This window comes from Olea europaea, unplaced genomic scaffold (genome assembly GCF_002742605.1).
Source record: "Olea europaea var. sylvestris unplaced genomic scaffold, O_europaea_v1 scaffold770, whole genome shotgun sequence".
Lineage (NCBI taxonomy): Eukaryota > Viridiplantae > Streptophyta > Magnoliopsida > Lamiales > Oleaceae > Olea > Olea europaea.
This window is the reverse complement of record NW_019266118.1, coordinates 211,701-224,764: the sequence shown is the minus strand read 5'-3', so window position 1 is coordinate 224,764 and position 13,064 is coordinate 211,701. Positions and strand designations below refer to the sequence as shown.

General features: G+C 36.2%; 1 protein-coding gene across 1 annotated transcript; it reads right to left on the bottom strand.

Moving 5' to 3' along the window:
- Positions 1-10,867: 10,867 nt before the first annotated feature.
- LOC111391268 lies at positions 10,868-11,841 on the bottom strand. Its single transcript, XM_023016440.1, has 2 exons — positions 11,336-11,841; positions 10,868-11,240 (listed from the first exon to the last, which is right to left on the bottom strand). Exons 1-2 carry the CDS (start codon positions 11,839-11,841, stop codon positions 10,868-10,870), a joined length of 879 nt encoding a protein of 292 aa, XP_022872208.1.
- Between the last annotated feature and the right edge of the window lie 1,223 nt (positions 11,842-13,064).

Here is a 13,064-nt window from a genome sequence, read left to right as displayed (position 1 = left end):
TAGTGCTTGTTCTAGGTTGGTTAATTGGATTGCTTGTTTTCTGATTAACTACAATTAAGGAGAGATAGGAAAATAATTCCAATGATGAATGCTAAAATTATGAACTGATAATCATACGTGGATCAATGGCTTGTTGTGAAATTTCGACGGTGGATATTGACTTAGATCGATGTTTGTTCTATTGATTTAATTCAATTTGTTAATCTGCATTGTTATTGGTTATTTTCTTAAAATTGATTGCATTATAATCAAAATCCTAGTTTTTGTTAACAAAGCATAATATTATACTAGACACTCTTCGTGAGACTATCCTTACTCACACAACTACATATAAATTTGAGGAGTATATGTTTTATTTTCAGGTGCCTATAACAGCACGCCAAGTATATGTGTGGAGAAAAGAGATAGACTTGATTTTTAAAAAACTAGTACATGTTACTATGTAGTATTAAAAGTATGCAAAGACTTCTTAAAAGTCTAAACTTTTATATGTTCTTTAATGTTTTTTCTAACGTAATTTTATAAAAACATTTTATATAAAACAAACCATGCAATCGTCAACTAACTCAACTAATACTTTTCCTTTTTCCTCTAGCAAATCAATCATGCCATCCGAAGTTAATGCACAACATTAACAAGTGAATTACCCAAATGGTTACTGAACTTTGTAAAAGGTTTTCAGGGGGTCACTGAACTTTAAAAATCATCTAATTCATCATTGAACTTTGCAAAATATTTTCACGGGGTCACTGAACTTTACAAAAGATTTCCCAGGGGTCACTAAATTTAGTGACCCCTGAGAAAAATTTTGTGAATGTCAGTGATCCCGTAAAAATCTTTTGCAAAGTTTAGTAATGAATCGGATGATTTTTCAGGTTCAGTTCCCATGAAAACTTTTTGCAAAGTTCAGTAATGAATTTGGTGATTTTTAAAGTTCAGTAACCATGTGAAAACCTTTTACAAAGTTCAGTGACTATTTGGGTAATTTACTCCAAAATCAACCAATCGAAAGTATTCGTGTCAAGTTGTGCAAAATAAAAGAATTAATCCCCAACTGAAAGCAATAATATCATGTGTAGTGATTAGAAGATACTCATGAACTTAATGTATCTCAACCAGCAATATCAAATGATCAATCGACATCCTTCAATGGGAAAAATTCCAGTGAATGAAAAAAAGTTAATGTATTATTTGTAATACACTACGAAAATTGTCCCATTTAGAACTTTACCAGGAAAAACTCAATGGGACAAATTCATGATCAGAGGAAAAGAAGATGATATTTTAGTGAATTGCTACAAACATCGTCATGATAACCACATGTTAATGGGTAAAATAATTGATGACCTTTATATGGATCAAATAATACCAACATCATCATAATTAACTAACTTCGAATCATGAACTATGGTACTTTAGGATCAACAAGTTTTCATTATAACATCAAGGATGAAAATGGTCTCATTTCACTTTTTAAGTGACAATTAACAATCAGATCAAATGAGTGTATCGTTTTTCCATTGAAATATTTCAAAACTTTTCTGTACAAGTTGATTAGATGAAGATTTAAATTGACTAAGTTCTCGACCTACATGCCGAGAAAAATAAATTATTTTCCTAAGATATTTCATCATGATTTCCTTCTTTATATAGTTAACCGTTTTTGAAAGCTCTGCAAGAGTTGTGATAGTATTAAAGTCATTAAGTTATACATCAATAATCAAATCTAGATATTGATTTCATTACAATAAATGTGGGCCTATACGGTCATTCTTGTACCATCTTTTCAATAAATTCATTTAGACAATCATATTACATAATTCAAATTTGCAAAGTATCTTTGTACTTTGATAGCCTAAGTTTCTAGGAAACTAGAACATATGCTTCAAGCATTCATTCTTGTACCATCTTTTCAACAAATTCATTTAGTCGATCATATTGCATAATTCAAATTTGCAAAGTATCTTGGTACTTCGATTGCATAAGTTTCTAGGAAACTTGAATATATGCCTCAAACATTCATTCTTGTACCATCTTTTCAGCAAATTCATTTAGACGATCATATTGCATAATTCAAATTTGTAAAGTATCTTTGGACTTCGATTGCATAAGTTTCTAGGAAACTTGAATATATGCTTCAGAAATTCATTCTTGTACCATCTTTTCAACAAATTCATTTAGACGATCATATTGCATAATTCAAATTTGCAGACTATCTTTGTACTTCGATTGCGTAAGTTTCTAGGAAACTTGAATATATGCTTCAAACATTCATTCTTGTACCATCTTTTCAACAAATTCATTTAGACGAACATATTGCACAATTCAAATTTGCAAAGTATCTATATACTTCAATTGTGTAAGTTTCTAGGAAACTTTCAAGCATTCATTCTTGTACCATATTTTCAACAAATTCATTTAGACGATCATATTGCATAATGTTCACGAAATATTTCCTTTCAATTTAAATTACTATAAGTGTACGATTTGTTAACAAGTAATAAAGTAGATTTTTAGAGTTCGAATATCGTCCCACAGAAATTGAGTAGCTCAATTGTATTTATCTCGACCTTAATCGAATCTAAATGATCAGTTATGAGTTTTTATCCTAAGAAATCCTAAATCTAAGATAAAGTACCAGTATTATGAATTGGATGGTATGCCATGCAATACAACGTTTAAATTAACTAAAATACAATTTGATGTTTGAGACGCAAGTTAAATGTATTCAATGAACGTGAGATATACTAGGATCACGAATTCCCAAGTAATGTTCAATTTAACGTTAATTCCACACTTTAACAACACGATGAAATTTTGAAGAATCTATACTCGTAAATCTATCCAACACTCTCTCTTGAGATGAATTGTACCTATTCTCATATACCACCAGCCTATATCTCTATGACAGATGTAAATATACGAGAATGCATATAGTTTTGTGAGTACTTAGAGATTCACACAAAGTATAGGGGTATATTTCTATCCCCTATCGAACCCTATGATGATTTATACCTTGTCGAATTTATTCATTTTCTTTCAAATAGATGAAACAAACCACAAAAACTCACACAACTACATGCCCATAATCACGGAAGCAATTAAATGCATATAAATCATTCAGACAATCAATACGTGTTTTAATGTCAAAATACGGAACAAAGAATTAAATATCACATTAAAAGGTTCATTGGTCTCTTAGTATAGATTTTTCTAGCCTAACATGATGGGAAGAAGAACACAACAATAAAAATCAAGAAAAGACATTACCCTATTGAAATTCTTGAAGAAAGACCTTGAATCTTGGATTGAATCTTCTTGTTCTTCTTTCTCTTCAAATCCTCCCAAAATAATGTATAATGCGTGATCCATTTTTCGGACGTCCCTAGGGCTTTAACGACTCCTCAAGATTTGTTTCCATAAGAATTTCATTCAGAAAAAGAAACCAGATTTTCTTGTCGCGATTCGATTGGGCTGTAACCCAGGCAAAGCTCGAGCAGTCGCTTAGGCCAAGAATTTCTTCGCGGTAATTAAAAATTTATGTTGAGTGATCGCCCAGGCAAAATTTCTTCCATATGTTGCATTTTAGCTTTCGAAGTCGATTTTTGATTATTTCAAGCCCTTTCTCTTGCATTTTCAACCCTTTGACTTTTAATTGCATCCAATTAAACCTGAAACATCTTTAATCTTCATTTTGTGATCCGAATCAACTATTAAAATATTGTAATTTAGTCCTCATACTTTGGATTTCCCCTTTTCTTCTTTTCCATTTGCTTAGGAACTGGTCCATTGCTGAAATAAACGAAAAATTATTCAAGTTAAGTAACAATCAACACTTTTGTGACATAAAAACTTAATAATATGGTCTAAATAAGTGCGCAAAATGCACATTCAAACACCCCCAAACTAAAATCTTTGTTTGTCTCCGAACAAAACAAAACTCAGGCATAGATCATATTACTAGTTACACATAGGTAACAAATGTTGGACTCAACATTGAACATCTTACCGTATGCCTTAGGTTCGAATTTAAGTAACACTTTAGAAAGCTCCAAACGACATCAAAAACAAATTTTTACTTATCCGATGCTCGACTTAGTGTGGGTGCGATTAGCCAACCTTGAACTCACACTCATACTAGAATATAATCAATCAAATGTTGTTGATTTATTTGCAATCCCAACCCTCTTAAGGTCATTTTTCCTTATACCTCTCGTGTATAATCACTCCTTATGCTTTTCTCTCCAATCTCGAGGTATTTTTAGCACATGGGGGTTTTTAAAATTATCATCATGCATTTTTCCCTACAAAGTGATCAGAGTTAGATACATGTTAACCTAGAATTGAGGTGGTAAGTTTTCTCAAAATCACACTGCCAGTCTCTAGAGTTCAAATCTTAAAGTCCTTATTGGGCACTTTTTTTTTCTATTCTTTTTCTTTTAAAACATCTCTTGTGCAAAATCTCTCTGCATTAAGCTTTCTAAATAACTTCTGTAGCGAGCTTTAGGCCGTTGACTTTAGAGCACTAGGTTTTAAAATACCCTTATAGGCTTACTGATCGAGTTATAAAGGCTTCAAAGAAAGTTAGAAGATGTATCAATTTTTTATGAGAATCTAATTTTTACCTTTTTTTTAAAAAACATCTCCTGTGCAAGACTTTTCTCCATTAAGCTTTCTAAATGACCCTTGTAGCGAGCTTTAGGCCGATGACTCTCAAGCCAGATGACTATTGGGTACTAGGTTTTTAGATATCTTTGCAGACTTAATAACTCGAGTCAAAAAGGCTACGAAGAGAAGTAAAAGATTTATGACATTTGATTTTTCATTTTATTTTTGTATGATCAATACCCATTTTAGACTCTTTAACTCAAACTCCTTCAACTATAGCTGGGATCCAAGAACTTCAAACCCTCACATTTCTATGACAACAAGCACTAACCATCTCACCCCCAAACTGATCTCAGCTTGGTTTCTATATAAAGGTTTTGAGAATTGTATTCCAAACTAGGTCAACAACATCAACAATCAAATCCACTCAATCAAATTATGCCCCAATGTGTGTGTGTGTGTGTGTATATATATATATATATATATATATATATATATATATATATATATATACAGACTTGATTAGAAATTTAAGGATTCATCAAAATGAGCAGCATATGTATCCTAGCATTTACCCCACCTCCAAATAAAACATTACATTATCCCCAATGTAAGAGTAAAAGTACGCAAAAATAAAGATTAAAAGATCATATACTCCCTGAGGGTGGATGCAGATGAGTAGAGGTGTCAGGTTGGTCTGCCTAGCTAGATGAACTTGTAGTTCTAAGAGATTCTATGGTTCTTGCTATCTGGTGTACATTACGAACAATTGTCTCCAGCTGACTCCCAAAACGCATCATGTGCACATTCACTTGACTATAGGCATAAGTGATTGTTCTTTGATCATAACGTGTCCGGTCATCACTTAACTGGAACCCTCACACTTGTACACTTACTCATTGTAACTCCCTCTGCATATCTAGCTACATTCGCTGCATTGCCTCCAAAGAATTTGTCATGGTGCCAATAGATCTACCTAGCTCCACTTGAGTTTCCAACATCTAAGACAACTGTCTACTGAGGAGGACTACTCTGGGACTTGCTGGGGTTCATTAGGACCCAACTCGAGATGATGTACTCTCTCTGTTCCTTTCAATCTAGCCTTTGATTTTTCAATTTTTCTTCTGTTGATTGTGACTTCTAGAGCAACACTCTCTTCTCTTGGCAACAATGGTACCCTGGCTGTTAGACAAAGCCCATTGGTTAAGCACGAAAACATAATACTACGCTGAGTATCAATGGATGATGCCAACTCTCGTATAAAGGCATTTATATGGGCTCCCAGGTCGAACTTATGCACTCTTGCCATATGATAAGATAACCTCGCCCTTTCTTCATTAAATTTCATCCTTTGGGATGTAGGGTAAATGTTGGTGCAGAAGATGATGTGCAAAAGCTCTGGAGTCAACTCATTATATAGGAATCGAGATGAATTAAGTGGCCAATCAACCTCTTTACAATATAGAAAATGTGCTACCAGTGCCATGTCTTGCTCCTCTAGTACTGGCTCTACATGAGTGTGATCCAAACTATAATATCTGTTAATTGCTGCTGGCTGAACAGAATCCATTTTCCTCTAACCCATGTTTAACTTCTGTGTGGGGATTCTGGGTTATCAATATCAACATTGTAGTTGGCGAACAATTCCTTTACCAATGTAGGATATGTCGCATGAGGTGTATCAATAACTTTGTTCCACCCTCAATGGTGTATGATTCTCTCCAATAACGTTTCTCCAAAATCACTAAGTGTGACTTGGTGTTCTTGATAAACTTTCTTATCATTCCACTTTGTCTCAAAATTATCACGATTCTCAACATTCACAAATCATGGAATATCCCTGTCATCTAGATTTTCTGTTGCCTGTTGGCATCAGGTCGAGGTTTTGTCGACTTTAGACTTTCCTTTCTCTTGAGTTGTGACCTTCCTTTTTGGTGGCATTTTGTACCTACATATGAATATAGAAAATGTAAGCATATAGGTAATAAACATATGAGTAAGGTGAAGTGGAGAATACCCCCAAACCATGCCAATTCTCATTTACCAAAATTTACATATACCATGCTTGAGAAAATGTCATTATATAGGGTATGTATCTAATAAATGAATATAATACAACTTACCTTCCCTAAACCAACATAAAAAATATTGATCTCATGTTTATACCCCCAAAACCGACTAAGGATTTTCACCACCTGACGACTTTAGAAAAGATTGAACTTTTCCCAAACGATCTCTGGGTATATGAAAGTTCACATGATGATCTAACTCATGCTCAAATTTGAGGTTAAACGGAGGTTGTTTGGGCTAGACGAGTGGGGGATGAAGTTTGGTGCCTAGGGTGTACAATTCAAATTTTTGGTGTTTCTAATGTAATTTCTATGAATGTCAACAACAAAAACAATCTCCAACATGTATCATTGCTTCCAATTACGAGACTCTCCCTACTCACCCAATAATCTCTTCTTAGGCAATTTATCAAACATCTTGAAGGCACTTAATTTTTTCTAAAGTTGCAAGAGAGCAATGTTTGAATCAAAGTCCCATTTTATTTTTTCATCACAACACAAACCTATTAAACCATTATTGATTTCACCAAACTTCTCAATATGCATAGGAAATCCGAATGAAATTGTCGGCTCAAAATGTGAAGAGAAGAGATAGGAGAAAAGTGCATACCTTGAATTCCTTGAAGAAGTTGAATGCAATGGATTGAATTGGCCAACCAATCTTATTTGTTAGATGAGTTCTTGTGTGTGTAGTGTTGATTTTATGTCGTGAGTTGTGAATTTCGTGTTTGTGTTTGTGTGCCATGTGCGTGCGTGCGTGTTGGCCGTGTGTGTTGTGAGATATGTACGTGAGTGAGTTTTTATAAAAAATTGTTTTTGATTTTTTTTATTAAGAATATGTACCTAAAAATTTTGAAAATACATTTGATTCCACACACACGAATTTAATCAAATATGTCCCAAATGTGATTTTCGATTGGTGAATTGATCCGGCCTCTCACATGCGAAAATATTTTACCCAACTCGGGGTATGTGCTAGCCATAGACTTAGTGTCAAAACCAGTTTTTTGAATCGAAATCACACCATAATCCCAGAAATTTTTTGAAAAACAACATTATGCCTTGAAATGCGTGATTGTCACACCCAAAACACTCAAATCAATCCCAACTCACGTTAGATGCATAGGGCTTCGTGTGGATAGTGTTTAGACTATTTTGACATGCATGGTTGATCGATGACCTAATTATCAAAAAAGAAAAATGTGAACGTGAAATTGAAAGGTTCCTAAGCTAATGTAAAAGGCAAAATAAATTAAAAGGATAGAGTGGGTTGCTTTCCACCCAGCGCTAGTTTATAGTCGATAACTCGACTTTTCCGTAGCTGCTTCATTCTAGTGTCCCACGTTGAACGGTCGACTTTTGCTTGGAGAAGTCACCGACCTAGTAGTGTTTCAGCCTTTGCCCATTAACTGTAAAGGTACCCTTAGTTTCATGGCTGATTTTTATAACTCCATATGACAAAACCTTTGTGAAAGCATAGGGACCCGACCATCTTGACCTTAATCTTCCTGGGAAGAGCTTGAGTCTAGAGTTTTACATTAACACTTTATGCTCCACTTCAAATTCTCACCTCTGAATATGCAAGTCATGCAACTTCTTGGTTCATTCTTTGTAGAGCCTTGAGTTTTCATATGCTTCCATCCTGAATTCATCTAACTCATTAAGCTGCAGTAAACGCTTTTCACCGACGGCTTTCAAATCCATGTTCAACTGTTTCATAGCCCAATATACCCGGTGTTCTATCTCTAGTGGTAGGGTGGCATGCTTTTCCAAAAATCAAGCGACATACCTATCCATGTCTTGAATGCTGTCCTATAAGCCTACAATGCATTTTTAGACCAATCCTTTCGAGATGAATTCACTGTCACCTCAAGTATTCTCTTCAATTGCCGATTGGAAACTTCAACTTGCCCGCTAGTCTATGGATGATATGAGGTAGCTACACGATTTTTAACTCCATATTTAGTCAACAACTATTCAAACTGGTGATTGCAGAAATGTTTGCCCCCATCATTGATTATCGCCTGTGGTGTGCTAAAGCGAGTGAAAATGCACTTCTTTAGAAAATTAATTACCATCTTCATATCTTTAGTAGGTAATGCAATAGCTTCCACCCACTTCGAAACGTAATCAACAACCACCAGTATGTATTGATTGGAGAACGATGATGGAAACAGCCTCATGAAGTCGTTTCTCCAAACGTCAAATATCTCAACCTCCAATTTATTGTTTAATGGCATTTCATTTCTCCGTGAGATATTCCCAATGCGCTGACACCTATCACACATCTTCACAAATTCAAAGACGTCTCTGAATAATGTAGGCTAGTAAAACCCCGACTGTAGAACCTTCGCAGCATACTTGGAAGCTCCAAAGTGCCCCGCATATGCAGACGAATGGCAATGCTCAAGAATATCCAGTACTTCTTCTTAAGGTACACATCTCCTAACAATCTGATCTGTCCCGCGCCTGTAGAGAATAGGATCTTCATAGAAGTAGTATTTTAACTCCGAGAAGAACTTTTTCCTCTGGTAACTTAAGTAATCTGGTGGTGAAATGGACTTGGTCAAATAGTTTTCAATATCGGCATACCACGGTGCTTCTTCAACACTGAACATTTGCTCATCGGGAAAAATCTCGTTGATGTTCACTAATTTCTTCGGTTCTTCGAACTCCAATTGAGACAAGTGATCTGCCACCACATTCTCACTCCCTTTTTTGTCCCTGATTTCGATGTCAAATTCTTGTAAGAGTAATACCCAGCGGATCAGTCTCGACTTTACATTCTTCTTTGTTATCAAATATTTCAGTGCGGCATGATCTGTGGAGACTATAACTTTAGACCCTACGAGATATGATCTGAATTTATCGAATGCAAAAACTACGGCTAAGAGCTCCTTCTTAGTGGTAGCATAGTTGATTTGTGCATCATTTAAATTTTTGCTTGCATAGTAACTCACATGAAAAACCTTATTTCATCGCTGTCCCAACATGGCTCCTACGGTATGATCGCTGGCGTCGTACATTAGCTCAAAGGGCAGTTCCCAATCTAGTGCTACAATTATCGGTGCTGTTGTGAATTTCTCCTTCAATGTATTGGAAGTTGTTAGGCATTCCTCATTAAACTCAAACAGTACGTCTTTCATCAACATATTGCATAGTGGTTTAGTAATTTTTGAGAAGTCCTTGATGAATCTCCTATAAAACCCGGCATGTCCCAAGAAACTACAAACCCCTTTAATTGATGTTGATGGCGGTAGATTTTCAATAACTTGAATCTTCACTTTATCCACCTCAATTCCCTTCGATGACACTCGATGTCCAAGTACAATCCCTTCCTTAACCATAAAGTATCATTTCTCCCAATTCAAAACCAGATTAGTCTCCTTGCATCTCTGTAACACCAAATTCAGGTGCTCCAAGCACTCATCAAATGATGATCCGAAAACTGAGAAGTCATCCATGAATATCTCAATGAAATTTTCTACCATATTGGAGAATATCGCCATCATGCATCGCTGGAATGTTGCAGGAGCGTTGCAAAGATCAAAAGGTATCCTACGGTATGTGAAAGTACCGTAGGGACAAGTGAAGGTGGTCTTCTCTTGATCATCTGGTGTAACTGGTATCTGATTATAGCTAGAATACCCATAAAGGAAACGATAATGTGAATACCCCGCCAGTCTCTCTAGCATTTGATCAATAAACGGGAGTGGAAAATGATCCTTCCTTGTAGTTGCATTGAGTTTGCTATAATCGATGCAAACCCTTCATCCCGTCACTGTTATGGTGGGAATTAGCTCATTCTTCTCATTATATACCACTGTGACTCCACCCTTCTTCGGCATAACTTGAACTGGGCTGATCCATGTGCCGTCTGAGATTGGGTAGATAATTTTTGCATCTAGTAATTTAAGTACCTCTGCCCTGACCATTTCCTTCATGTTCGGATTCAACCTTCTTTGACTTTCAATACTCGGTCGAAAATTATTTTCCATGAGAATCTTGTGCATACAGAGTGAACGGCTGATCCCTTTGATATCTGCTATGGTCCATCCAATCACCATCGTTTTTTCCCGAAGCACTCTAAGATATTTTCTTCTTCCACTTCATTGACGTTGTTAGAGATAATCATTGGAAGTGTACAAGAGTTCCCCAGATATGCATATTGGAGATGTGGTGGCAATTGCTTAAGTTCCAATGAGGTGGCTTCTGAATGGATGGTAGTAGCTTTTTAGATCCCACTCCAAGCTCCTCAAAGTGCCTTTTCCTTGTGTAGGGCGGATTAGTCTCCAAGAACCTTGCACATGTTTCAATCTCCACAGAATCTGAGTGAATTGATTGAGACTGTGCAATGTATGCCTTATAAGCATCTTTTGAACCTTAAGTCGAAACGTGTCCTGAACTACCTTATCGATTACATTAATTTGGAAGCAACTATCTGACTCTGTAGGAAGTTTCATAGCCTTGAAGACATTAAATGAGATCCGTTCTTCTCCAAGTTTCAAAATTAGTTGTCCCATTTGAACGTCAATTAAAGCTCTATCGATAGCCAAGAATGGTCTGCATAATATCAACAGAATGTCTTTGTCTTTTTCCATGTCCAAGATGAGAAAATCAGCACGTTCTCTATTATTCCTCTGGGATGTGTCAATGACCTATCAGCTAATTGCAGCGTCACGGTAGTCGCCTTAGCCTCGCCTAAATCGAGTCTCCTAAAAACAAATAAAGGCATAAGATTAATACTTGCACCAAAGTCCCACAAAGCTTTATAAAAATAAACTTCACCAATAGTACAAGGGACTGTGAAACTCCATGGATCTTTCAATTTTGACGGAAGCTTTTTCTGAATTCTTGTACTGCATTTTTCTGTCAACATTATCATCTCATGTTCCTCCAGCTTGCGTTTATTAGATAGGACATCCTTTAGGAATTTAGCATAGCTGGGCATCTGGACTAATACATCGGCGAACGGGATGTCGATGTGGAGTTTCTTGAAGACTTCCAGAAATTTCTTGTACTGTTGCTCCATTTTGTGTTTCTTCAACCTCTGTGGAAATGGAATTGGAGGTTCATATGGGTTGACTGTAACTGTTGCTTTATTCCCTGCTTTTTCTGAGCTTTCCTTTGCGATGGATGTTTTTGGTTGTTCATCCTGCTCCATAGTTTCTTCTTCTATAGAAGGTGTAGTCTCTTTGTTCTTAACTGGCCTTTTGACATGTATATCAGGTAGCTGTAATTCACTTCGAGTTGTGATGGCCTTGGCATGCTTTTTTGGGTTGATTTCCGTGTTGCTTGGCAAATTTCCCTATGCTCTTCTAGTCAAAGCAATGACCATCTGTCCCATTTGAGTTTCCAAGTTTTTGATGGCAACATTCTGGTTTTGAAGAGTGATTTCTGTTTTCTCCATGTATTGATTGGTCCTCCCTATGAATTTTCTGAACATGTCTTCCAATTGAGGCTTCTTCTCTTACTGTTGAAACTGACCCTGCAGCCTATTCTGATTCTAATTGCTCCAAGAGAAATTGGGATGCTTCTTCCAACTATTATTGTATATTTCCCCATATTGATTGTTCTGTTGGCGTGGCAAAATTTGCCTGCTCAACTCCTTGCATTAAAATTGGACACTCTGATGTTTTATACTCAGCTCCACATTCTTCACAACTAATCTTCTTATTTTGTGCTATTTGTGATATGCTTTCTACCTTGTGAAACAACGAGTCAATCTTAGCTGAATAAGTATCGACCTCATAAACACTCGGAGGTTTTTTCTAAGTCATCCGCTTAGATGCCCACATCGCTGAAGTAGTTGTCATTTTCTCAAATAATTCCAGTGCCCCATTAATGTTCGTGTGGATATTGAGTCATCTGATGCTGAGTCCACAATGCTTTTGTGGTACGGAAGTAACCCTGTATAGAAAAATCGAATTTGGGTCCTTTTGTCATACCCATGTTGAGGGCACTTCTGGAGCATATTCTTGAATCTGTTCTAGGCTTTGTCAAATGATTCGGATTCTCCCTGGTTGAAAATGGATAATTCGTGTCTAATTTTAGCTATCTTGGCCAGTGAGAAGTACTCCATGTAGAATTTGTGAGCCAGGTCATTCCAAGTAGTGATGCTTGCAATAGGAAGCAAATCCAACCATTCAAGTGTCTTGTCCCGTAAGGTGTGTAGAAAAAGCCTTAGCTTAATAGCATCATCCGAGATTCCTCGATATTTGAAGTGTTGACACATATCCAAGAATCGAGATATGTGTGTATGTGGATTTTCTTCGGCTCTGCCATAAAATTGATGCCCATTCTAGAACAGCTGTATCACATTAGTCTTCAATTGAAAATTGGGTTGCCCAAATGGTGGATACACAATGTTGGACTGGTTTTGAATCA

Bases quoted from the DNA above. Each gene is read 5' to 3' on its own strand.
- LOC111391268 (XM_023016440.1), bottom strand. From the start codon at position 11,841: ATGGAGCAGGATGAACAACCAAAAACATCCATCGCAAAGGAAAGCTCA. The intron at 11,241-11,335 runs GTCATTGACACA...GATATTATGCAG, and splicing joins ACGCTGCAATTAGCTGATAG to ACCATTCTTGGCTATCGATA.